Source organism: Oncorhynchus mykiss, chromosome 23 (genome assembly GCF_013265735.2).
Source record: "Oncorhynchus mykiss isolate Arlee chromosome 23, USDA_OmykA_1.1, whole genome shotgun sequence".
In the NCBI taxonomy this organism is placed as follows: domain Eukaryota; kingdom Metazoa; phylum Chordata; class Actinopteri; order Salmoniformes; family Salmonidae; genus Oncorhynchus; species Oncorhynchus mykiss.
In genome coordinates, this window is record NC_048587.1 from 49402582 (window position 1) to 49430274 (window position 27693).

The 27693-nt window shown below is 42.9% G+C and overlaps 2 protein-coding genes across 8 annotated transcripts in view; one reads left to right on the forward strand and one right to left on the reverse strand.

The window, feature by feature from the left end:
- Positions 1–16: 16 nt before the first annotated feature.
- Positions 17–24706, forward strand: LOC110502920 (ubiquitin carboxyl-terminal hydrolase 42). 4 transcript variants are annotated; one of them, XM_036960694.1, is made up of 18 exons: positions 17–226; positions 9312–9558; positions 11095–11304; positions 13776–13886; positions 14148–14247; positions 14656–14723; positions 16367–16437; positions 16543–16625; positions 17073–17184; positions 17300–17440; positions 20093–20193; positions 20362–20527; positions 20633–21217; positions 21302–21384; positions 21475–22224; positions 22258–22905; positions 23009–23358; positions 23453–24706. In XM_036960694.1, exons 2-18 carry the CDS (start codon positions 9321–9323, stop codon positions 23527–23529), a joined length of 3894 nt encoding a protein of 1297 aa, XP_036816589.1. In that variant the 5' UTR covers positions 17–226; positions 9312–9320; the 3' UTR covers positions 23530–24706. The 4 variants fall into 4 exon arrangements, with proteins under 4 accessions (XP_036816589.1, XP_036816588.1, XP_036816586.1 ...); XM_036960693.1 differs by having other exon boundaries at positions 45–226; positions 21475–22905; positions 23453–23562; positions 23722–24706; XM_036960691.1 differs by having other exon boundaries at positions 45–226; positions 21475–22905.
- Positions 24441–27693, reverse strand: part of LOC110503140 (cytohesin-3) — a 50340-nt gene continuing 47087 nt past the window's right edge. For all 4 annotated transcript variants that reach the window (XM_036960699.1, XM_036960701.1, XM_036960700.1 and 1 more), the window contains exon 13: positions 24441–26389. In XM_036960699.1, the coding sequence (XP_036816594.1) occupies positions 26317–26389 (73 nt within the window). In that variant the 3' untranslated portion in view covers positions 24441–26316. The remainder of the gene's footprint in view (positions 26390–27693) is intronic.

Consider the following 27693-nt stretch of genomic DNA (forward strand, 5'->3'; position numbering starts at 1 on the left):
TTTACCCGTTGCATCTCATCATAAAGGTCAAGGCGTGTAAGTGCTTTCTACGACTCCTGTGAACACGTTTCACACTGAGCCTCAGCGAATCAAGAGTTCCTTTCATCCGTAGTACCCGGATTTACCCGTAGGGAAATTAGCTACGTCATTGTTCACGGATTGACTACAGCTGGAAATAATACATGGACATGCACGTATAATAATATATTTATTAAAAAAAATACAGGTAAGAGCATTTATGTTGTATTAAATACTGAGCATTGTATTAGTCTAGTTGGAGAAGTCCAACTGATTTAACCCATTGGGTTTTTCTGTAGTTAGCCTATACCGGGCGGCTCACTGAGTGTCATGTCGGTGGCGAGCGCTCAACCACCGGTGAATTTTAAATCTTGAGCCCCTCTTTAGAACGTAGTTAGCCTAGCAGCTAGCTAGCCATCTTTCCCATAGATAAACCTGTGAATGCTAAAATGGTTCGGCGTTAAAGTCTCAGGTTTATCAAGGAACCATACATAAACACCACATGTATTGTTTTTACCACCGAAAAGGCCAGCTACCTTGCATTGTACCAATGATTGCTAACCAACGTAGTTCGTTATTGTTGCACAATGACAATGCTCAGCCCATTTGGGCAGTATTGTTAGCTACGTTTTGCCGTTACCATGGCGTTTGTGGTTACCATACATACACACCTCAGAATAAGACATTCTGGACGTGTTCATAAGAAATACGACATTATTTACTTTCCTAACATTTATTTCAAAAACAGGGTAAGAAAGTTTGAAATTATATTTTCTGATCTTTTGAATTACGTGTTAGAGGCCTATCGCGTTCGCTAAAGCCTCAGCCAGCCAGACTGCCAGGCAGTGGGACTTGGGAGGAACAGTTGTCGTAAACGTGCGTGTAAAAAGTCAATCTTAATGGTTAACATTATTTGTTTGAAACGATTGTCGCTTGAAAGTCCTAGGAATACTACCTTGATTTATTGAGAACTTAAAATCCATGTAGCTAATTTTGTTTTTGATTTGTAATCATTAGCTAGTTTGCTACCGCAATTTGGGAATTTGCGTCTCTGCTAGGTAAAAATAGGGAAATAGCGTCCCTGCTAGGTACTGTACTAACGTTAGAACGCTTTCAACTAACGTTAGCTAGCATTTTTTAGCACATAGCTACTAACTAAGCCAGCTTCTTGCACAGACAGCAGAGCGGTACAGTATATTAGAAAGCAGGATCAGTTACATTTGCTAAACAACAGATTATTTTCTGTTTCATTAAGAAAGCAAAACATATGTTTGGTTGTTGAGTCAATTAGACCATGCCCATTTCATGTTTTTTTTTTTCTTTCAAAAAACTAAAATGCCTCATGAGCTTAGTTTAACTGTCATGCTCCATCAGAACCCAAACTATAAGCATGTTTTACTCCAATGTTTGTAAACAAACACTATATAGCCTCAATTGTTGAAACTATAATTGTGATATCATGGATGGTCTGGTCTTGCATTCATAGCGCTGTCCATACATTTCTTCAGCCCCATCCCTCAGCTTTTTACCGAAACAGGGTCGGGGTTTTTGTTATTGTTTCGAATGCTGATTGCCCCTTTAAGATCAAAGCTTCCCTATTCTGATTTCGGAGAAAGATGGTTTCTTTCCCTGGAAATCTTTCACCAAAGATGGTGCATAAATTAAGATGTCTTACTCAGGTCTTTTACCATTGAAATAATTCTCTGTTTTGGTCTGCTTAGTTATATGACTATATGAACCAGAAAAAATGAGGGAGTGAGATGTCTCGCTTCCTCATCCGTCTCTGGTTTCACTTTAGTGTTTGTTCCTGTATGTCACGTGTCATTACTGCTAGCTACAATGTTGTCCATACCCTGCTCTATCCCTATTTGTAACTGATCAAACCAGCAAGGATATCAACAAAACTTTCCTAGACTTTATATGGAAAAATAAACGACACGCATGTAAGAAGTCTGTAATATCAAACCAAAGAGCTGATGGTGGGCTTGAAGTACTAGATTTCTTTGATATAAACAATACCTTTTAAAGTGAACTTGATAAAAAGATTTATGAAGTACCATATTCCGATTAGCTCGGAATCTATATGGTACTTCATTCCCTGTCATATTTTATTGTGGGGTCTTCAGTTTTTGTGGAAGTGCAATTATTCTCCAGCAGAATTACCCATCAAACTGTCCAAATTTCATGAACATGCCCTTTTAGCCTGGAAACTGTCATGTCCTCCCCACACCAGGCACTTCTGTAGAACAACAAAGATATTGTTGTTAAAAACAAGTCTTTGTTCTTTCCTAAGTGGGTTGAAATAAATATTATATTTGTGCTTGATTTATTTGATAAAGAAGAAAATATACTCTCTTATAGAAAGTTCTTAGAAACATAACTTCCCAATACATTATAAATAATTGTATTCTATATGCAAAGCAATACCTGCAGGATTGATTCAATTAATGAAATCTCATTTGTGTTTTGGTAAACATGTCATGATAGATGCACAATTTAGGTTAGGTTTCCCCCTGCTGGATAAGAAATGTAATACATTCATAAATAACTTTTTCACTCCAAGAACAAGATCTCTCCTAGAGGGATATTCTTCTGGAACGCACATAGTACTGAAATTGAATGGAAGAAAGCTTGGTTGCTTCCTCACAAATGTTGTATATCAAATAAAGTAAAATAAATTAACTTTAAAATCTTGCACAAACTATATCCTTGCAATAACCTGTCTAAATTAATTGTTTTAGAGGACATATGTCTTTTTATTTGATAAAGAAGGAGAAACTATAATACACATTTTGACTCTGTGAAGTAATTTTGGAGCGAGTTAAGTATTTACATTTTTAATTTCATCAATAAGACCCATGTATTTACAATGAAAGATGTAATATGTTATTATTCAAATGAAAACAAAACCACTGAATTAGTAGTTAATTACTTCGGTAAATTTTATATACACAAACTAATATTTGAAATCTGTCTCTAAATCCAATATCTAATAAAATCCCTAGAATTAGTCAATAACAACAAAAACAAACTTTTTACAGCTCTATCATATATACAACTGAAACCCCTGGTTTTGTTATCCTTTTTTTTAGGAACTTAAACTTTTGAAAGTCAATCCTTGTGATTTTTGTTTATTCAAAAAAAATATACATGTAGAGATGTCGTATGTTTGTATTGTAATTTGAAATGTTATATAAAAAATAAAATGTTGTCCATGTGACTTCAGTAGTAGATAACTACACTGAACAAAACTAAACGCTACATGCAACAATTTCAAAAATTCTACTAAGTTTATATAAGGAAATCAGTCAATTGAAATAAATTCATTAGGCCATAATCTATGAATTTTTCATGACTGGGAATACAGATATGCATCGGTTGGTCACAGATACCTTAAAAAAATGTAGGGGCGTGGATCAGAAAACCAGTTAGTATCTGGTGTTACCACAATTTACATCATGCAGCGTGACATCTCCTTCGCATACAGTTGATCAGGATGTTGATTGTGACCTGTGGAATGTTGTCCCACTCCTCCAATGATTGTGTGAAGCTGCGGGAATTGGTGGAAACTGGAACACGCTGTTGTACACGTCGATCCAGAGCATCCCAAACATGCTCAATGGATGACGTCTGGTGGCTATGCAGGCCATGGAAGAACTGGGACATTTTCACCTTCCGGTATCTCTGTGTATTAAAATGTAATTGATCTAAAATGAAATTGTGTTCATTGCCCGCCTGGTGGACATACCTGCTAATTGCACACGCCCTCAAAACTTGAGACATCTGTGGCATTGTGTGACAAAACTGCACATTTTAGCGTGTCCTTTTATTGTCCCCAGCACAAGGTGTACCTGTGTAATGATCATGCTGTTTAATCAGCTTCTTGATATGCCACACCTGTCAGGTGGTACGGATATCTTGGCAAAGGAGAAATGCTCACTAACAGGGATATAAACAAATTTGTGCACAACATTTTAGAAATATGTTTTTTGAGATGTTATTTCAGATCAGGAAAAATGGGACTAACACTTGTTGCATTTATATTTTTGTTCAGTATAATAACATTATACAGTGCTAGCTGTGCCACCAGAGACTCTGGGCTCGAGCGGCGCACAACTGGCCTAGCGTCGTCCGGGTTAGGGAGGGTTTGGCCGGCAGGGATATCCTTGTCTCATCATGCACTAGCGACTCCTGTGGCGGGCCGGGCGTAGTGCACCCTGACCAGGTCGCTAGTTGTACGGTGTTTCCTCCGAAACATTGATGCGGCTGGCTTCCGGGTTGGATGCGTGTTGTGTTAAGAAGCAGTGCGTCTTGGTTGGGTTGTGTTTCGGAGGACGCAATAGATCTCGACCTTCGCCTCTCCCGAGTCTGTGCGGGAGTTGTAGCGATGAGACAAGACACTAACTACTAACAATTGGATACCACAAAATTGGGGGGAAAAAGGGGGTTAAAAAAATAATAATAATTTAGACTACTGACCTGTAGTGATAATGTGATCTAATTTGGCGGCGTTTTAGTAAAGTTGTGTGTGTGTGTGTGTGTGTGTCTCAGAAACGCATTTACTATATATGCAACCCAGATGCCAGGTGTCGAAGATGCAACTCAAACGCTGAACCAAAGACCCCTAGACTCACTCGGGTAGGAAGCTAGATTCAGCCGCGGGCCGATTTTAGTTGGAGTGGATGGTCGAAGCATATTAATTTACACTGCAAATTGACCACAACTAAGCCAAAAAATAGATGTTTTTTTTTTAAATACAATAATTTCATACCTAGATTACCTTGAAACATGATCACATACTTTTGTATATATAGTGTATGTTGACACCCCTTCAAATTAGTGTATTCGGCTATTTCAGCCACATCCGTTGCTGACAGGTGTATAACATCGAGCACACAGCTATGCAATTTCCATAGACAAACATTGGCAGTAGAATGGCCTTACTAAAGAACTCAGTGACTTTCAATGTGGCACCATCATAGGATGCCACCTTTCCAACAAGTCTGTCACATTCCTGCCCTGCTAAAGCTGCCCTGGTCATCTGTAAGTGCTGTTATTGCTTAAAAATCGTCTGTCCTCAGTTGCAACACTCACTACCGAATTCCAAACTGCCTCTGGAAGCAACGTCAGCACAAGAACTCTTCGTCAGGAGCTTCATGAAATGGGTTTCCATGACCGAGTAGCCGCACCCAAGCCTAAGATCACCATGTTCAATGCCAAACGTCGGCTGGAGTGGTGTAAAGCTCGCCGCCATTGGACATTGACGGATTAATCAGGGTTTGGCTGATGCCCGAATGCATATTACCAACTGTGAAGTTCTTTGGAGGAGAAATAATGGTCTGGGGCTGTTTTTCATGGTTTGAGCTAGGCCCCTCAGTTCCAGTGAAGGGAAATCTTAACGCTATAGCATAAAATGACATTCTAGATGAATCTGTGCTTCCAACTTTGTGGCCACTGTTTAGGGAATGCTCTTTCCTGTTTCTGCATGACAATGCCCCTGTGCACAAAGTAAGGTCCATACAGAACTGGTTTGTCGATCAGTGTCGAAGAACTTGACTGTTCTGCACAGAGCCCTGACCTCAATCCCACCGAACACCTTTGGGGTGAATTAGAACGGCGACTGCTATCCAGGCCTAATTGCCCAACATCAGTACCTGACCTCACTAATGCTCGTGGCTAAATGGAATAAGGTCCCCCCTGCAATGTTACATTGCCTTCCCAGAAGAGTGTAGGCTGTAATTACAGCCCATGATTTTGGAATGAGATGTTCGACGAGCATGTGTCCACATACTTTTGCTCATCTACTGTATGTCATTTTTATTTTTGCGAACACTTAAACATATTTCCTAAATCATGTTTTTTTGTTTGTTGCTGAATTCATGGATTTTAGTCTTGACTAAGGCAAAAATCATACATTTCCTGTCAAATTCTTTCAGATATCCACTGGGGCATAGGATCCATTTAGGATTGCTGTTCACTTTGTTGTAATGTTCTTCTATAACTTGCAGTCACTAAACGTATCACTAAACTAAACTTCAAAGCTTTGTCTCTATGTTGCATGTAAATTCAATGCAAAACCTAAGCAGAGCATGCCTTTGGGGCTTCTACTCTGTCTGCAGAACTCGTTTTCTCACTCTGAGAAATACTTTTGCTTTTAAATCCATGGGATTGTCTGCATGACTTTTATATGACCCATTTACACCACCAGACAGACCACCTGCTGGTAATTGAGCAGGTCAATCCTGGTTGATGCTCTGTGTGATTGAGGCTACTTACATACTGAAATCCTACCCAGGATAACAATCACTGAAAATGTTAGTCACATTGTGACACTCAGAACATACATGTTTATGACAATCATAATCTTAACTGTTGCTGTGTAAGATAGGTTCTAGGAATACATTTAATTTTTGTACAGTGCACTGAATTTGCCACAATCTGCATCTTCAAAGTGGATGGTAGCACTTAGAGGTCGACCGATTAATCGGAATGGCCGATTAATTAGGGCCAATTTCAAGTTTATTTTTTATTTTGATTAATTTCACCTTTATCTAACCAGGTAGGCAAGTTCTCATTTACAATTGCGATCTGGCCAAGATAAAGCAAAGCAGTTCGACACATACAACGACACAGAGTTACACATGGAGTAAAACAAACATACAGTCAATAATACAGTATAAACAAGTCTATATACGATGTGAGCAAATGAGGTGAGATAAGGGAGGTAAAGGCAAAAAAAGGCCATGGTGGCAAAGTAAATAGAATATAGCAAGTAAAACACTGGAATGGTAGATTTGCAGTGGAAGAATGTGCAAAGTAGAAATAAAAATAATGGGGTGCAAAATAAATAAATAAATACAATAAATACAGTAGGGAAAGAGGTAGTTGTTTGGGCTAAATTATAGGTGGGCTATGTACAGGTGCAGTAATCTGTGAGCTGCTCTGACAGTTGGTGCTTAAAGCTAGTGAGGGAGATAAGTGTTTCCAGTTTCAGAGATTTTTGTAGTTCGTTCCAGTCATTGGCAGCAGAGAACTGGAAGGAGAGGCAGCCAAAGAAAGAATTGGTTTTGGGGGTGACCAGCGAGATATACCTGCTGGAGCGCGTGCTACAGGTGGGTGATGCTATGGTGACCAGCGAGCTGAGATAAGGGGGGACTTTACCTAGCAGGGTCTTGTAGATGACATGTAGCCAGTGGGTTTGGCGACGAGTATGAAGCGAGGGCCAGCCAACGAGAGCGTACAGGTCGCAATGGTGGGTAGTATATGGGGCTTTGGTGACAAAACGGATGGCACTGTGATAGACTGCATCCAATTTGTTGAGTAGGGTATTGGAGGCTATTTTGTAAATGACATCGCCGAAGTCGAGGATTGGTAGAATGGTCAGTTTTACAAGGGTATGTTTGGCAGCATGAGTGAAGGATGCTTTGTTGCGAAATAGGAACCCAATTCTAGATTTAACTTTGGATTGAAGATGTTTGATGTGGGTCTGGAAGGAGAGTTTACAGTCTAACCAGACACCTAGGTATTTGTAGTTGTCCACATATTCTAAGTCAGAGCCGTCCAGAGTAGTGATGGCGTGCAGGTGCAGGCAGCGATCGGTTGAAGAGCATGCATTTAGTTTTACTTGTATTTAAGAGCAATTGGAGGCCACGGAAGGAGAGTTGTATGGCATTGAAGCTTGCCAGGAGGGTTGTTAACACAGTGTCCAAAGAAGGGCCAGAAGTATACAGAGTATACAGTATTCATAACAATCGGAAATTGGTATTTTTGGGCGCCGATTTGCCGATTTAAAAAAAATATATATAAAAAAAAAAATAGGCAAGTCAGTTAAGAACACATTCCTATTTTCAATGACGGCCTAGGAACGGTGGGTTAACTGCCTCGTTCAGGGGCAGAACGACAGATTTTCACCTTGTCAGCTCGGGGGGATCCAATCTTGCAACCTTACAGTTAACTAGTCCAACGCAATAACGACCTGCCTCTCTCTGGTTGCACTCCACAAGGAGACTGTTACGCGAATGCAGTAAGCCAAGGTAAGTTGCTAGCTGGCATGAAACTTTTCTTAGAAAAAACAATCAATCATAATCACTAGTTAACTACACATGATTGATGATATTACTAGATATTATCTAGCGTGTCCTGCGTTGCATATAATCTGACTGAGCGTACAAGTATCTAAGTATCTGACTGAGCGATGGGAGGCAGAAGCAGGCGCGTAAACTTTCATTCAAACAGCACTTTCGTGCGTTTTGCCAGCAGCTCTTCATTGTGAGTCAAGCATTGCGCTGTTTATGACTTCAAGCCTATCAACTCCCAAGATGAGGCTGGTGTAACCGAAGTGAAATAGCTAGCTAGTTAGCGCGCGCTAATAGTGTTTCAAACGTCACTCGCTCTGAGCCTTCTAGTAGTTGTTCCCCTTGCTCTGCATGGGTAACGCTGTTTTGATGGTGGCTGTTGTCGTTGTGTTGCTGGTTCGAGCCCAGGGAGGAGCGAGGAGAGGGACGGAAGCTATACTGTTACACTGGCAATACTAAAGTGCCTATAAGAACATCCAATAGTCAAAGGTTAATGAAATACAAATGGTATAGAGAGAAATAGTCCCATAATTCCTATAATAACTACAACCTAAAACTTCTTACCTGGGAATATTGAAGATTTATGTTAAAAGGAACCACCAGCTTTCATATGTTCTCATGTTCTGAGCAAGGAACTGAAACGTTAGCTTTCTTTCATTAGCACATAATGCACTTTTACTTTCTTCTCCAACACTTTGTTTTTGCATTATTTAAACCAAATTGAACATGTTTCATTATTTACTTGAGGCTAAATTGATTTTATTGATGTATTATATTCAGTTAAAATAAGTATTCATTCAGTATTGTTGTAATTGTCATTATTACAAATAAATAAATAAAAATCGGCCGATTAATCGGCATCGGCTTTTTTGGTCCTCCAATAATCGGTATCGGCGTTGAAAAATCATAATCGGTCAACCTCCAGTAGCACTGACCCATTCGAGTTCCAGGAAATAATGTGAGTTTGAAATGGAAAGTAGGATGCTTTTGGGTGGTTTATGGGCGGTTACAGATTCTGTAAAGCTCTTTCATCCTCTTCTAGAGCTACAGAGCTAGTCTTGTTCAAAATGTTTACTTTTATATTCCTAGGTGTTACTTCATGTGTTCTACCTCCAGGATGATTTTAGACAGGTCAGTACTCCCAACTAGGCCTAGGGTAGTATCTAAAGAAACATTGCCTAACATCACCCTCTCTATTTGTGTTTTTTTGTCCAACAGCAATGAACAATGACCATAGTTGACAGATCTTCAGAGAAATCTGACCTAGAGTCAGTCGGGTGCAAGCGCTCAGGATCGCTGAACTTTCCCGGCGGTGACGGGAACGGGATGGACAGTGGCTGCTCCAGCTGGGGGGCGGGGGGCCCCTCGTCCTCCGACACCCCCAGGGTGAAGACAGGGGGCTGCATGGGTCCCACCCCTGGAGCCACAGTCAACAGCAGCAGTGCAGACAGGCCCAAGGAGCAAGGTGAGGAGGGTTGGTGTGCTCAACTCAAATCTCATAACAGATATAGTAGGTACAGACAAGGTATCTTTGGTTGCCTCCTCCCTGTAGGCCGTCTCGTCGTTGTTGGTAATCAAGCCTACCACTGTTGTGTCGTCTGCAAACTTGATGATTGAGTTGGAGGCGTGCGTGGCCACACAGTCATGGGTGAACAGGGTGTACAGGAGAGGGCTGAGAAAGCACCCTTGTGGGACCCCAGTGTTGAGGATCAGCGGGGTGGAGATGTTGTTTCCTACTCTCACCACCTGGGGGCGGCTCGCCAGAAAGCCCAGGACTCAGTTGCACGGGGCGGGGTCGAGATCTATGGTCTCGAGCTTAATGACAAGTTTGGAGGGTACTATGGTGTTAAATCCTGAGCTGTAGTCGATGAACAGCATTCTTACATAGGTATTCCTCTTCAGATGGGTTAGGGTAGTGTGCAGTGTGATTGCGATTGCATCGTCTGTGGACCTATTGGGGCGGTAAGCAAATTGGAGTGGGTCTAGGGTGTCGGGTAGGGTGGAGGTGATATGATCCTTGACTAGACTCTCAAAGCACTTCCAGAAGGACAACCATCTCTGCAGCACTCCACCAATCAGGCCTTTATGGTAGCTTGGCCAGACGGAACCACTCCTCAGTAAAAGGCACATGACAGCCTGCTTGGAGTTTGCCAAAGGGTACCTAAAGGACTCTGACCATGAGAATCAAGATTCTCTGTTCTGATGAAACCAGGATTGAACTATTTAGCCTGAATGCCAAGCGTCACGTCTGTAGGAAACCTGTCACCATTCCTACGGTGAAGCATGTGGGTGGCAGCATCGTGTTGTGGGGGTGTTTTTCAGCAGCAGGGAATGGGAGACTAGTCAGGATTGAGGCAAAGATGAATGGCACAAAGTACAGGGAGATCCTTGATGAAAACCTGCTCAGGACCTCAGACTGGGCCAACGGTTCACCTTCTAACAGGACAACGGCCTTAAACACACAACCAAGACAACGCAGTAGTGGCTTCAGGACAAGTCTCTGAATATCTTTGAGTGGCCCAGCCAGAGCCCGGGCTTGAACCGGATCGAACATCTCTGGTGCGACCTGAAAATAGCTGTGCAGCGACGCTCCCCATCCAACCTGACAGAGCTTGAGAGGATCTGCAGAGAAGAATGGGAGCAACTCTCCGAATACAGGTGTGCCAAGCTTGTAGCATAATATCCAAGAAGACTCGAGGCTGTAATCGCTGCCAAATGTACCCTGAACCATAGATCCTGTGGCACCACATGTTATGTCAGTAAACAAGAAACACAGGATTTTCCTGCCTTCCCCCACCCATCAAATATGCCCTAGCTTTGAATTGAAGTCTTTTCAGACTCTCTCAAAAATTGTCAATTTCATCGTGCCTTGAAGTTGGACGCAGTCAAAAACAAACTTTTCCTTAGATGACCTTCAGAGATTTATTCCCACTGGGTTATCTACCAGGCAACACTCCTTTTGTCATGTATTTTACCATTTATTTCCCCTTCCCCTTTGCAGTGGTGCTGACCAGTGGGGACGGCATCGCCCTGCCCCAGAAGGTGCTGTTCCCAGCCGAGCGGCTCAGCCTGAAGTGGAACCAGGTCCACCGCATCGGATCAGGTCTCCAGAACCTGGGAAACACCTGCTTCCTCAACTCGACTCTGCAGTGTCTCACCTATACCGCTCCCCTCACTAACTACATGCTGTCCCGGGAGCACTCTAAAACATGTATGTGGGTAATAGAACCAGGGGCTCTGTTACATTTTCATAGCAGGAGAAGGTTAGAAAGAGAAAGAAAATAAGTTATATTCATCAAACTGAGACTTCAGAAAGTATTCATACCACTTGATTTATTCCACGTTGTGTTACAGCCTGAATTCAAAATGGATTCATACATAAGGTACCACAGTTAACATGCATGTCAGAGCAGAAACTATACCATTAAGTCCAAGGAACTGTCTGCGCTTGATGGCTTTTGCGACTGCATTTTGACTGACCTTAAAGTAATGTAATGATGGACTGTCATTTCTCTTTGCTTATTTGAGCTGTTCTTGCCATAATATGGGCTTGGTCTTTTACCAAATATGGCTTTCTTCTGTATACTAACCCTACCTTGTCACACCACAACTGACTCAAATGTATTAAGAAGGAAAGAAATTCCACAAATTAACTTTTAACAAGGCACACCTGTTAATTGAAATGCATTCCAGGTGACTACCTCGTGAAGCTGGTTGAGAGAATGCCAAGAGTGTGCAAAGCTGTCATTAAGGCTAAGGGTGGCTATTTGAATAATCTCAAATGTATCATATTTTATTTGATTTGTTTAACACTTTTTTGGTTACGACATGATTCCATATGTGTTATTTCATAGTTGAGGTCTTCACTATTATTCTACAATGTAAAGAAAGAAAAACCCTTGAATGAGCAGGTGTGTCCAAACTTTTGACGGGTACTATATATCTGGGGAAGGGTATAAAACAATTTCTTGAGTGTTGAATGTTTGGAACTATACAGACTCTGCCTAGAGCTGGCCGTCCGGCCGAACTGAGCAACCGGGCAAGAAGGACCTTGTTCAGGGAGGTGACCAAGAACCCAATGACCACTCTGACAGAACTACACAGTTCCTTGGCTGAGATGGGAGAACCTGCCAGAAGGACAACAGTCTCTACATGACAACACACCTAGAGTGTGAAACCGAGATCATAAGGCAAAAGATTCTGTGGTCTGATGAGACAAAAATTGAACTATTTGGCCTGAATACAAAGCGCTATGTCTGGAGAAAACCAGGCACAGCTCATCACCCGTCTAACACCATCCCTACTGTGAAGCATGGTGGTGGCAGCATCATGCTATGGTGATGCTATTCAGTGACTGGGAGACTGGTAAGGATAGCGGGAACAATGAATGGCGCCAAATACAGGCAAATCCTTTACCGAGAACCTGCTTCAGAGTGCAAACGACCTCAGACTGGGGGCGAAGATTTCCATTCCAACAGGACAGCCAAAGCAATGCTGGAATGGTTTCAGAACAAGAGTTTGAAAATCATTGATTGGCCCAGCCAAAGCCTAGACTTGAATCCTATTAAAAATCTGTGGAAAGACTTGAGGGTTGCCGTTCCCCATCTAATTTAACATAGCTTGAGAACATTTGCGAGAAAATCCCAAAAGTTGATCGACATATTCAAGATGACTCAAAGCTGTAATCGCCGCCAAAGGTGCTTCTCCAAAGTATTGACTCAGGGGTGCGAAGATTTATGTGAATTAAAAAATATATATATTTCATTTTCAATACATTTGCTACAAATTCAAAAACCATGTTAACTTTTTATTATGGGGTATTGTGTGTAGATAAGTGAGAGAAATCAAATTAATACATTTTGAATTCGGGCTGTAACATAATGTGGAATAAGTCAAGGGGTGTGAATACTTTCTGTGCACTGTATGTTGGTTGTTTGCTTAAAGGGATACTTGGGGTTTTGGCAATTTGTGATGGGGTAAAAAAAAATATATATATTACATATCGGGATATTATTTTGACGATATATTTTACATTATTTTTTCGCTAGTTGGATGTACCTGCACCAAGACTCTTTGGTATAAACTTTAATTGCGCTAATGATAGTTAGCATCGGCTCACAAAACTACTTCTAACTTCCTTCATGCCGTTCATCTGACTCCGGGGAAATAGATAAAAGGGCTTCATTGCCAAAATCCCAAAGTATCCCTTTAAAGGCCAAGTGCAGTCAACTAGATTTTCATGTGTTTTATATACATTTCCACCCTAAAATTTGGAATAATACTGTGAAAATTATGATATTTCCCTTTAAGTGTAAGAGCTGTTTGAAAAGACTGCCTGAAATTTCAGCCTGTTTTGGTGGGATGGAGTTTTGGCCTGCCTGGTGACAACACCAGGTGGTAAATTAGTTAATCGACCAATAAGAAAGAGTTCCAAACCTCTTTGCCAGTAATAGCTAGTTTTTCCCTCCCCACTCAGATCAATCCTAGCAAAATTCTTGCTTGAGAAATCGATTTTTGTTAAGCTATTTTGATTGTTTTCAATTAAACTGGTAAAAAAAAAATCACATTAAGGTACTTAATTGTTACCCAGAAATGATAAAGGATTTAATATTGAGACCTTTAAATGCATTGTACCTTTTAATACCTATTACCTGATTGACCGTCATCTGTGTTGATGTTCAGGTCATGAGCCTGGGTTCTGTATGATGTGCACAATGCAGAATCACATCACCCAGGTCTTCGCCAACTCTGGGAATGTCATCAAGCCCATCGGAGTCCTCAACGAGCTCAAACGTAAGTAGTGTTTACTTGGAATCAGAGGGGGAAACCCTTTAGCACAAAGTTGATAGGAAAGTCTTTGTTCAGGCGTGTTGAAAGCCATTACAACTAAATAACATGTCCAAAAATGGAAGGAGAGTTGGGGCTGTATCACAGGTGCAAAATTCTGGGAAACCTAGTCGGCAAAATAGTTTTCCCTCCAAAAAAAATAGTTGATGCTGGGTTAAAGTCTATTTATTGAGTCTTCCTCCCCACCTCTGTATAACACCTGTGCAGGGATTGCAAAGCATTTCCGTTTTGGCAGCCAAGAGGACGCCCATGAGTTCCTGCGGTACACAGTGGACGCTATGCAAAAGTCCTGCCTGCCTCTAAACAAGTAGGTGTTACACTGAAATCAGTGTTCAGCCACTAGGAAGCACTGTTCTGGACTTGCATCTCATCTGACCCACATTCACATATAGCACAGAGCGAGACATGATTAATATATCATGTTTTAGTGACCATCTCCTATACACCAGGGGCCCTTAACTGACTTTAGGATCCCCCTCCCGTGTAGTGGAAGGCTATTCTGCCCCCCAACAGGTTGCCTCTACTCTCATTAATTACCTTTGCTCTATTTCCTCAGCTGTCTGTTGCTCCTCAAAGGGCTGTCCCAATGACAAATTAAATGAAGGCTATCTTGAGTTATATGATCCTGTGTATACACATAAAGGCAATTTCCCTTAAGGCTATTGGGAGTCACTGATAAGCGTCTTTAACGATTTGATGTTTACTTTTACAACAGATTGGACAGGCAAACGCAAGCAACCAGTTTCATCCATCAAGTCTTTGGAGGGTATCTACGGTCCAGAGGTAGGCTTATTAGTGTAATCTTTAAATGTCTCACTTACTGAAGCCGATATGAGAGTTGCTTGCCCTTTGGGGTATTAGACTAGGTTCAGTTGAAGTCAGAGGTTTACATACACCTTAGCCAAATACATTTAAACTCACATTTTCACAATTCCTGACATTTAATCCTTGTAAAAGATTCCCTGTCTTAGGATCACCACTTTATTTTAAGAATGTGAAATGTCAGAATAATAGTAGTGATTTATTTGAGCTTTTATTTATTTCATCACATTCCCAGTGGGTCAGAAGTTTACATACTCAATTAGTATTTGGTAGCATTGCCTTTAAATTGTTGAACTTGGGTCAAATGTTTTGGGTAGCCTTCCACAAGCTTCCCACAATAAGTTGGGTGAATTTTGACTCATTCCTCCTGACAGAGCTGGTGTAACTGAGTCAGGTTTGTAAGGCCTCCTTGCTCACACACGCAGTTCTGCCCACATATCTTCTATAGGCTTGAGGTCAGGGCTTTGTTATGGCCACTCCAATACCTTGACTTTGTTGTCCTTAAGCCATCTTTCCACTACTTTAAAAGTTTTCTTGGGGTCATTTTCCATTTGTAAGACCCATTTGCGACCAAGCTTTAACTTCCTGACTGATGTCTTGAGATGTTGCTTCAATATATTCACATAATTTTCCTTCCTCATGATGGCATTTATTTTGTGAAGTGCACCAGTCCCTCCTGCAGCAAAGCACCCCCACAACATGATACTGCCACCCCCGTGCTTCACGGTTGGGATGGTGTTCTTCAGCTTGCAACTGTCCCCCTTTTCCCTTGTTTTACTGTGGATATAGATACTTTTGTACCCGTTTCCTCCAGAATCTTCACAAGGTCCTTTGCTGTTGTTCTGGGATTGATTTGCACTTTTCGCACCAAAGTACGTTCATCTCTAGGAGACCGAACACATCTCCTTCCTGAGCGGTATGACGGCTGCGGTGTCCCATGGTGTTTATACTTGCGTACTATTGTTTGTACAGATGAACGTGGTACCTTCAGGCATTTGGAAATTGCTCCCAAGGATGAACCAGACTTGTGGAGGTCTACAATTTTCTTTCTGAGGTCTTGGCTGATTTATTTCGATTTTCCCATGATGTCAAGCAAAAAGGTGCTGCGTTTGAAGGTAGGCCTTGAAATACATCCACAGGTACACCTCCAATTGACTCAATTGATGTCAATTAGCCTATCAGAAGCCTCTATATCCATGATATAATTTTATGGAATTTTCCAAGCTGTTTAAAGGCACAGTCAACTTAGTGTATGTAAACTTCTGACCCACTAGAATTGTGATACAGTGAATTATAAGTGAAATAATCTGTCTGTACACAATTGTTGGAAAAATGACTTGTGTCATGCACAAAGTAGATGTCCAACCAACTTGCCAAACTATAGTTTGTTATGAAGAAATTTGTGGAGTGGTTGAAAAACGAGTTTTAATGACTCCAACCTAAGTGTATGTAAACTTCAACTGTATCTGTAAAGCACTGTGACAACTGCTGAATAAGTTTGATTGATTTCTATACTTTCTCGCTGTGTCTTGTACACCATTAGAACATTAGATGACTCATTTGTTAATAGGTAAGATGATCTAATTGTGTCTGTCTTTTTACAGTAAAATGTTTCAACTGCAAAGCGGTCTCTGACACGTTTGACCCTTATTTGGATGTTGCTTTGGAAATAAAGGTAACGGTGAACTGCCTTTCATGCTGCACAAAGGGGGAACCTGTCAAACCATTGTGTCTTGCTAAGAATGCATCATTGACACGTGTCACCCGTGTTACCTTTCAGACTGCTCCCAGTATCACAAAGGCTCTGGAACAGTTTGTTAAGCCTGAGCAGCTAGATGGAGAGAATGCCTACAGATGCGCTAAGTGAGTAGATCTGGATTAATTTATTGTTCTTCTCAGCAAAACGTTGCCTAAACCAGTATTATTATTGTTCATCTCAGCAAAATGCTGCCTAAACCAGTGTTATTGTTGTTCATCTCAGTATAGAGCTGCCTAAACCAGTGTTATTGTTGTTCATCTCAGTATAGAGCTGCCTAAACCAGTGTTATTGTTGTTCATCTCAGTATAGAGCTGCCTAAACCAGTATTATTATTGTTCATCTCAGCAAAATTCTGCCTAAACCAGTGTTATTGTTGTTCATCTCAGTATAGAGCTGCCTAAACCAGTGTTAATGTTGTTCATCTCAGTATAGAGCTGCCTAAACCAGTGTTATTGTTGTTCATCTCAGTATAGAGCTGCCTAAACCAGTGTTATTGCGACCCAATTCTGCATGTTTTGTTTTTGGTATTTCTAACTGATCTGTCTGTGCAGGTGTAAGAAGATGGTTCCAGCCTCTAAGAGATTCACCATCCACCGCAGCGCTAATGTGCTCACCATCTCACTGAAGCGATTTGCCAACTACAACGGGGGCAAGATCGCTAAGGTAAGACATCAGGAAACATGGTCAGTGACAGCAAAATGTACATGGAAATCAGTTTGTTTTTTTAAACAGATCTTTATCTAGATTTCCACTGCCATTGCCTGTTTCTCTCCTTTAGGATGTAAGGTATGCTGAGTGCCTAGACCTGCGTCCCTTCATGTCTCAATCCCACGGCGAGCCCCAGGTCTACGTGCTCTATGCTGTCCTGGTGCACTCTGGCTTCAGCTGCCACGCTGGACACTACTACTGCTACGTCAAAGTAAGCACTAATATACGGTGCATTCAGAAAGTATTCAGACCCCTGGACTTTTTCCACATTTTATTACGTTACAGCCCTTTTCCAAAATAGATTTTTATTCCATCTACATACAATAATGACAAAGCGAAAAATATGTTTTTATCTACATAATTATTCAGACCCTTTGCTATGAGACTCGAAGTTGAGCTCTGGTGCATCCTGTTTCCATTGATCAAAAAAACTGAAACCATATCATGACCAATACTTGGCATCTATAAGGTCTTATTTATGCATACATGTAAGCAATGACAGTTCGCGTTCGACTTCTTCTTTTCTCCCTTCCTCTCGGCACGTATCGACGCGTGACAGGACGAGAAAGGAGAGAGATGGTGTGACGGGACGAGAAAGGAGAGAGATGTTGTGACGGGGTGAAAAATACAAAGAGGAATAGATGGATAGAAGGATTTCAATTCAGTACAACTTTATTTTTGTCCTGGAATGTTTTAATGTGTACAATAGTATTCCCCTGATATCGGGGAATTTGTGCCATTCTGAAAAAATCAAACAAAAACCTTCAACAAAGTAACTTGGTCTCTCCCCACATTTTTGTTTTGTAACGCTTTGGCAGAATTTACAATTACCTGTCTTTTCCATTTGAATCTGTCTCAATCTGTTTATCGTTCTCTCTCTTAAGTAGAAGTAGTAATTTTTTTAAAGTCTTGTTACAACTTTTACTTCCTCTAGATAGTCAAGTTTGATCGTCTTCTCGGCATCTGGCAAATGTTTAACAACCATACCTGGTGCGAAAAGACTCCTTTATTATTAAGACACTATTCACAGTAGTCTTAATTCACATTCTTTTCAAACCAATCTTACAAATACAATCTTCGGCAAAATCATTCGCAAGGAGATTCCTGCAAAAATATTATTTGAAGATGAAGCAATACAAGACCATCGCTTAATGAGAGGTCGACACGTCTGGTTAGCAGATATCACTGAATTTGTTCAGGAAATGTGTCATTCTAATGTTTACATCTAGGGAGTTTTTCTTAGCCACCGTGCTTCTACACCTGCATTGCTTGCTGTTTGGGGTTTTAGGCTGGGTTTCTGTACAGCACTTTGAGATATCAGCTGATGTACGAAGGGCTATATCAATACATTTGATTTGATTTGATCATTTTATTTTATCTTTATTTAACTAGGCAAGTCATTAAGAACACATTCTTATTTAAAATGACGGCCTACAACGGCCAAAGACGCTGGGCCAATTGTGCGCTGCCCTATAGGACCCCCAATCACGGCTGGTTGTGATACAACCTGGATTTGAACCAGTGTAGTTACACCTCTAGCCTTTAGACCACTGCGCCACTCGGAGCCCCATCATCCTTGATGTTTCTACAACTTCGTTGGAGCCCACCTGGGGTAAGTTCAATTGATTGGACATGATTTGGAAAGGCACACACCTGTCTATATAAGGTCCCACATTTGACAGTGCACGTCAGAGCAAAAACCAAGGCATGAGGTCGAAGGATTTGTCCGTATAGATCTGAGACAGGATTGTGTCGAGGCACAGATCTGGGAAAGGTTACCAAAAACTTTCTGCAGCATTGAAGGTCACCAAGAACACAGAGGCCTCATCATTCTTAGATGGAAAAGGTTTGTAACCACCAAGACTCTTTCTAGAGCTGGCCGCCCGGCCAAACTGCGCAATCGGGGGAGAAGGGACTTGGTCAGGGGAGGTGACCAAGAACCCGATGGTCACTCTGTGAAGATAGGGGAACCTTCCCGATGGACAACCATCTCTGCAGCACTCCACCAATCAGGCCTTTATGGTAGAGTGGCCAGATGGAAGCCACTCCTCATTAAAGGGCACATGACAGCCTGTTTGGAGTTTGCCAAAAGGCACCTAAAAGACTCTCAGACAATGAGAAACAAGATTCTCTGGTCTGATGAAACCAAGATTGAACTCTTTGGCCTAAATGCCAAGCGTCACATCTGGAGGAAACCTGGCACCATCCCTATGGTGAAGCATGGTGGTGGCAGCATCATGCTGTGGGGATGTTTTTCAGCAGCAGGGACTGGGAGACTAGTCAGGATCAAGGGAAAGATGAACAGAGCAAAGTACAGAACGATCCTTGATGAAAACCTGCTATAGAGCGCTCAGGACCTCAGACTGGGGCGATGGTTCACCTTCGAACAAGACAACGACCCTAAGCACACAGACAAGACGATGCAGGAATGACGAAGTCTCTGAATGTCCTTGAGTGGCCCAGCCAGAACCCGGATCGGACATCTCTGGAGAGGCCTGAAAATAGAATAAGGCTGTAACGTAACAAAGTGGAAAAAGGGAATCGGTTTGAATACTTTCCCGAATGCACTGTATTTTAGGGCTTCCTAAAATACACCATGTTGGGGTAAGCCCTAACATCTAACCTAATATATTACTACTGCTACTTCAAGGTAAGCTCCAATATTGACAGAAGTCATTAGTAGGAATGGTTCTCAAACAATCAATGAAAGAGAAAGCTTAACGACGACAACCCAAACCCCCATGTGAATAATCCTCTCACCCTTTCTATGTAAGCCAAATGTTTGATTAGTCTTCTATAAAGGATTATGTTCATACTTACGTATGTCAGTGTGATGCATGTTTTATAAATCTCTCTCTTTCAGGCTAGCAATGGCCAGTGGTACCAGTTGAATGACTCCTCTGTGTTGGTCAGTGACATCAGGTCAGTCCTCAACCAGCAGGCGTACGTCCTCTTCTACATCAGGTGAGTAGCTCCCATTCATGTCAACCAAGGGGAGCCTTGTTTGAATGGTGTAAAATATTGGCATGTTAAAGCATTGTGTTGGACCACGCAACAGTTCTGTGCAGGTTGTTTTCCCTTTGTGGTTGAGGTTTTTGATCTGTGATGGGTGCTGCCTGTTCTGGCCACCAGGTCACCTGATCTGAAGAATGGAGGGGACTACAATCACACGTGCCGGACCCCGGGGCCCCTCAGCCAGTTGTCCCCCCGCCCCATCCTCACACCCCGGGTCAACATTGGGCCACGACACACCAGCACTGGCTTCATAGGGCCACAGCTGCCCCCACACATGGCCAAGGTACAGCCTAAACACACCAGCTTTTGCACAATCATCTGTTCAGAGGCAAGATGTTTAGTAAGAGCCTGTAACCAATGCGTGCCCCCTCTCCCTCCCCCCTCCCAGAACATCTTTCACGTCAATGGGAACGGCTTGCTAAGGGACTACCCCTCTGGCTCTAAGCCCAGCACCAGCAGTGACGACAGCATGGGCAAGACTAGCTACAGCCCGCTCGCCACCTCTTCCTCCCATCCTCTCAACCGTCCCACAGGCATCCCTGACCCTGCCAAGCGCCAGAAGCTCTCCTTCTTCATTGGTCAGGGCAAACAGATCCGCCCCTCATCATCCTCTTATGCCCAGCTGTCCTCTTCGTCACAGTCTACATCAGACATGTCTACGCCCCAGGATCCTCGCATTAACGGCACTGCCTCCGTTAACAGAAACGGTCACGGGGCGTCGTTCCTGGTGCCGTACGGCCAGGAGTCGTCTGAGGAGTCGGACCAGGAGGGAGGCAGTGGTCTGGGGAACGGCACGGCTAAGCCTCACGTTAACGGGAGGAAGGGAGAGACCGTCTACGGCCCCGTCCCCAGAGTGCTGACCCTCAAGACCAACGGCATCGGTAATGGCAAGGCTACCATGCACCGTAACGGGACCAACAGCTTCTCCAAACTCAGTCAGAACGGACACCACAACATCAAACACCCTGAGAAGGTCGACACACATTTTAAATACTTTACTGAACTCCACAAATCACATCAACACGTGTACTCATTATGTGTGTCTGTTGTTGTGCAGATCCATGGTAGCGGTCATGCGATGTCGCCCGGTTTGGGTTCCAGCATGCCTAATGGGGCGGAGGCTCACCCCAGTGGCCCAAGGTGAGCGTGATCAAATTCTCTTCTTTTGATCCACGTTGCTTGATGATTTGAAGATCCAGTAATTCATGAAAATGTTGTATTTTTCTACAGCAAAGAGGTGTATTGCACCACCCCCAGCCAGGCCAGCACCTCTCAAGGCCTGCACAGTGCCGACATCGACAGCCGCCTCTCCCTCACCCCAGAGAAAAGGGCTAAAACTCACTCTGGCCCCCTCCCTCACCACGCACCATCAACCGCTGCTAAACCTCCATCCTCATTGGCTGATGTTGGAGCTAAACCACTTACCGACACCTTGAGGGAATCCAGCTCCAACCCTGGGGTCTTATTCCTCCAGCCCACCCCCCGCTCCCTCAGTACCCCAGTCGCCCCAGTCCTCTCCGGGCCAGGCCTGGGAGCCACGAAAGATCTTGGAGCCCCACACAGGGGATCTGGGGAGGACATCAGGGAGACCCAGAACAGCCCAGCTGTAGGGCTGGATGGAAAGCCCAGCTCCAGAGATGGAAGAGACCAGATGTACTCTTCCGATCGGGAGGAGAAAGGCGGGTTGAACTCTTCCGTTCGGGAGGAGAAAAGCGGGTTGAACTGTTCCGTTCGGGAGGAGAAAAGCGGGTTGAACTCTTCCGATCGGGAGGAGAAAGGCGGGTTGAACTCTTCCGATCGGGAGCAGAAAAGCGGGTTGAACTCTTCCGATCGGGAGGAGAAAGGCGGGTTGAACTCTTCCGATCGGGAGGAGAAAGGCGGGTTGAACTCTTCCGATCGGGAGCAGAAAAGCGGGTTGAACTCTTCCGATCGGGAGGAGAAAGGCGGGTTGAACTCTTCCGATCGGGAGGAGAAAAGCGTGTTGAACTCTTCCGATCGGGGGCAGAAAAGCGGGTTGAACTCTTCCGATCGGGATAAGGAGAAAGGCCGACTACATTCTTCGGACTGCGATAGGGATCGAGACCGGCTGTACTCTTCTGACCGGGATAAAGACAGAGAAGGGGATAGGTACCACCGGGACAGGAGCCGTGAACGCAACTGGGACCATGACTCAGACCACTACCGGCACCGGCGAGACCACCGAGACAGAGACCACCACCGGTCGTACCGGGACCGCTCGCTCAGCCGGGACAGACACCGGAACTGGGAGTCTGAGGCATTCCTCTCACAGCGACGCTATCACCCCAGAGAGAGGGACAGGGACCGCTGTCACCACCATTACCACCACAGAACGAGTAAGGACAGGAATAGGGACAGGAGGGAGCACAGCCACCACAACCTCCCACACAGAGAGGAGCCTCATGGACGCTCAAGGTGGAGGGATGAAGGTAAAGAGAGGTGTTACTACCCTTCACAGGAGACCCCTCTGCCCACCCCACTGAGCTCCAGCACCAAGCCCAGTCAGTCCCTCCCAGCCCTGGTGAAACGACCCGAGCCTCACAGAGAGGAGAGAAAGGACAGCTCTGAGGAGTGTCGGGCCAAGAAACCCAAGAAGAGCAAGAAGAAGAAGTCCAAGGACAGAGAGAGGCACCGAGAGAATAGGTAAGGCAGTCTTTCTTCTTTCTTAAGCCTCCACAATGAGACACTGTCAGATAAAGTAACAACTGATCTATATTAGCTCTGACCTGGGTGTTCTATCTTCCAGGACCTTTGACGTGAATTCCTCTGACAGGGCAGCCGACGGCAGCAGTTCCTCCAAACACAACAAAAGTAGGAGGTACGACACTGACACGGAGGATAAGTCAGGGGGTGAGATCCACTCTACCCAGAGTCCCGAGGTGCACCGTGACCCCAATGCCCCCCGGGAGGGTCGCAGGGCAAGCAGCAGCGACGATGAGAGGGCGAGCAAGAAGCAACGTTACCAGGACGATGGCTATGACAACAGCTACCCTAAGAAACGCCATCGCGCCGATGACAACGACCGCTCCTTCTCCTCTCGTGATGGATCACCAACAGCAGCTCCTCAAAACGCATCGCACTTCAACGAACACACAGGTAATAAAACAAGCAGATGTGGTTTCTATAGGTGGTTGTTTCTCAGTTTGTCACTGTGTTAATCTATCATTTTGACCATAATGTTTTGTTGTAGGTAATGGCTTAGGTCAACCCAATGGAAACTCCCACGAATGTTCTACCAATGGACTGTACAATGACCTTAGACAGTAGATTTTCTCTGTTTGACCAGACACACAGAACAATGTAAGTATCTTTCCTTTGCCTCTGTCTTACTCTCAGAATCTCTATGCTGGACTGTGCATGGTTATGAGTGGAAAACCAGGAGCCGGTTTCAACTCATCTTGATTGTGTAAAGACTGATGGGACTGTCTGCAAACCTGACATCTTTCCCTCTCAATGCAGACTTGGAATACTTTACTTTAAATATCAACCTTTATATAAAAGTGAAATTCAACAGCAACAGGAATGTCATCCCTAATATTTGAACGTGGTGCTGTATTATTGGGAATATACTGTATTTTTACCACATGAGAAATTAACATTCTACTAGATTCTTTTTTTAAATAGATTTTTTTAAACTTCACTCGTCACTCAATATACATTTATGATAAATAATTAACAAATGAATAAGCTGCACAGTGGAAGACTCAGGACTTTGTTCCTCCTCGGAGAACTGATCAACTGGGAAAATAATCCAAAAAGAAGACGAATAGTTTTCTTGCCTAGGAGATGACCTGTTTGGTATGACATCAGTTGGCTGCAAGTTTGTCACCATTATCCACATATCTGTATAGGTGGAGGTATAAAACCTCTCTCTGATGGAGGGAAATGTTATTGAGTGAGTAGTGTCTGAAGGAGCTGGCCTGGTGTGACTATGTGTGTACGTAACACAACTCCACCTACCCTGGAGAGACTTCAGGACAGCTCTTTGTTACTTTCGAAAGCCTAAGATCGTCTCCCTCCCTCTGCATCTTGCTCTCACTGAGATGTCCAATTCTTTTAACTTGTTATTCAAGCATTAAAAAAAAAGCTGAACAATAATCATGTTATCTCTTATGGCTTTGGACCTGTGTTTCTGCTTTTTAAAAATGTTTTCTAGCGTCCATAAGAAATACTGTGAATTAAATTTCGAACTGTACTATCAGTTTATTCATAAGTCCTGTATCAGGAATAGTTTTGTTTTAGAGAATTACCACGATGTAATTTAGACCTTGTTCTAAATTGACACAAGTCAGTGAAATAGGTAGAATGGTTTGCTTGTTTTTTTTTTCTACCTAAAAAGACATGGTCATGTTAACACATTTTTTGTTCTACAATAGCATGTCAAATGTATACATTGTACAAGGTATATAAAAAGGCGTAAATACATTTGCTAATGTCAAAGTAACTCATCTTTGTTTACACACATTGTTTGTTGGAGTGAAAGCTGTTGATTAACTGGGCATGTACACACCGATGGGAATAGTGTCTGCCTTTGTATTGGACGGATGAAGTCCGTTCTCTGAATTTTGGTAAAAGATTTTGCATATCAGCGATTGTTTAATTGATTGCTTTTAAGATCGTCAGATAAGACTGTTGAAACACTCTGGATTCAAGGCTAACAGTCGTAAGGTCATTTTTCATATTGTTTCCAGGTTACACAATGACAGTGAGGGAGTTCAAACCAGGACCTGGGTACTCAGTTCATAGTCACATGTCAGTGACACAGGAGAATATCTGAACATTCTATTTTATTCAAAATCCTCAACAGTTCAAAGGCTCCTGCAACGCTGAGAATCATGTGAACCTTTACACTTGGACCTGTAGAAAGTTCACTGATCTGTCAGTCTCACCCTGGGGCGTTGTAGATCCAAACCTTGAGGCGCTCTTCAGTCTGGATCCCCGAAGTGTTACAGATTGCAGGAACGTTGCCTTTTAATTCAGCGTCATGATTTAAATTTGAGTCAGAGCCCCTAGTGAGGAGTTGTTTCACCTTGTCACCTTCCCATGTGAAACCCAGCTGGCTTGGCTGTTACGTCATTATCTGTTTACCTTAGAAATATGAAGACTATTTTTTTCCCCTCCATTTGCTCTGAGAAGTTGGAGTTCAGGGTTTCTTCCACTGCAGTATGTACTCTTAATGCTCAACTTTAAGTGGGTATATAGGCTAGCCATACATAACTTTTACATGCTACAGAAACACAAATTATAAACATGTAAAGTGTATACACAGATATACACACACACAATGTAAACATGAAAAAATCATTTTTGTAATTAGAGAAAATATGAAGAAAAAAAAGATTTATAGCGGTGGACTTTGAATCAATACATAAACTAGCTTTAGATAACTGTCCCACAAACATGACAATGTATTATAGCTCTAAGACAAAATGGCATCCTTCTCCAAGTCACATCTCCTTCACCATAGAGATCTCTCTCTGGCATGGGCATCTCATTGTTACACAGAAATTGAAAAAAATAAAACCCCATCCCTATTGTATTAGTGTCAATCATTTCAGGGGTGGAAAATCAGACCAGCTGATTCATAAATGTAGGGTCTTCTGACATTGAAATCATACTCAACTCACCCACTAGAGGGCAACAATATCCATGTTTCTTTGAGCAGGCTTATATCGCTGACGAAAGCTCAGTCTGTGTGGGACATTGGGTAAGCACAGACCATACAGTTTCTCATTGTGTCCTCAATACTGTACATTCACACTTCATAGAATTTACAGTTGTGTGAATTGTATTCACACATACATCTGAAAAGAAACTGATGACAACTATCAAATGCCCTTCCCCATCTTGTCCTTTATCCATGCTGATGAAGTGGAGCATCCAAAGTCAATTCCCCACGACATCTGGATCCCCTTACCCTGGTCTCTGCTGTGGCCACGCAGCCATGTATCCTGACCCTGGGCTGAGTGAAAGAGACCCCCCTGGTCTCCTGGACAGACCGGGATCTATGCTGGTGTCACTGATGATGGGGAGGGTGTGGCCAGGCGCTCCTCCTCACTTCTTATTGGCTATTCTCCGCTTCCTGGTTGCCAGCATGTCATAGAAAGGATCCCTGCTGATGCTTGCTCTGTAGAAAGAAGAGATTGGTTATGAAAAATAGACAATGGTTGTGTATTACAGTAGCCTATGTACGTCTTCATGAGCAGGCGGGGGAATAGTTTCCCCAGCTTTACCCTTCATGAGCAGGCGGGGGAATAGTTTCCCCAGCTTTACTACATTCAGTATCAGCACAGTACACATTTTAACCTACATTATAGCATTCTGCTCTGACAGAGGACCTCAAAAGAGCTGTAACACAATCAAGTGGTTTCTTATTTGTATTTATTATGGATCCCCATTAGTTCCTGCCAAGACAGCAGCTACTATTCTTGGAGTCCATCAAAATGAAAGCAGTTATACATTCACAACACACTAAGTGTGTGCCCTCATGCCCCTACTTTACTACCACATATCTACAAAATCCATGGGTACGTGTATAGTGCGTATGTTATCGTGTGATGGTATGCATGCGTCTATGTTTGTGTTGCTTCACAGTTCCCGCTGTTCCAAAAGGTGTATTTTTATCTGTTATTTTTTTAAATCTAATTTTACTGCTTGCATGAGTTACTTGACGTGGAATAGAGTTCCATGTAGTCATGGCTCTATGTAGTACTCTGCACCTCCCAAATTCGGTTCTGGACTTGGGGACTGTGAAGGGACCTCTGGTGGCATGTCTTGTGGGGTATGCATGGGTGTCCGAGCTGTGTGCCAGTAGTTCAAACAGACACCTCGGTGCATTCAACATGACAATACCTCCCCTAAATACAAGTTAATTCAATCTCTCTTCCACTTTGAGCCAAGAGAGATTGACATGCATATTATTAATGTTAGCTCTCTGCCAGCCGTGCTGCCCCGTTCTGAGCCAATTGACATTTTCCCAAGTCTCTCTTTGTGGCACCTGACCACAAGACTGAACAGTTGTCACAAAACCACGGCCTGAAGGACCTGCCTTGTTGATAGTACTGTTAAGAAGGTAGAGTAGTGCTTTATTATGGACAGACTGCTCCCTATCTTAGCTACTGTTGTAGCAATATGTTTTGACTATGACAGTTTACCATCCAGGGTTACTCCAAGCAGTTTAGTCATCTCAACTTGCTCAATCACCACATTATTCATTACAAGATTTAGGGTTAGTGAATGATTTGTCACAAATATAAAGCTTTTAGTTTTTGAAATGAGTAGGAGTAACTTATTCTTTGTCACCCATTCTGAAACTAACTGCAGCTCTTTGTTAAGTGTGGCAGTGATTTCAGTCGCTGTAGTAGCTGACGTATAGTGTTGAGTCATCCGCATACATAGACACACTCAAAGCCAGTGGCATGTCATTAGTAC

What these genes read in the sequence shown, in the direction of transcription:
- LOC110502920 (XM_036960691.1), top strand. Translation starts at nt 9,321, where the DNA reads ATGACCATAGTTGACAGATCTTCAGAGAAATCTGACCTAGAGTCAGTC. An exon ending in AGTCCTCAACGAGCTCAAAC is followed by an intron (nt 13,887 to 14,147) that starts GTAAGTAGTGTT and finishes ACACCTGTGCAG; the next exon opens with GGATTGCAAAGCATTTCCGT. An exon ending in ACTACTACTGCTACGTCAAA is followed by an intron (nt 17,441 to 20,092) that starts GTAAGCACTAAT and finishes TCTCTCTTTCAG; the next exon opens with GCTAGCAATGGCCAGTGGTA.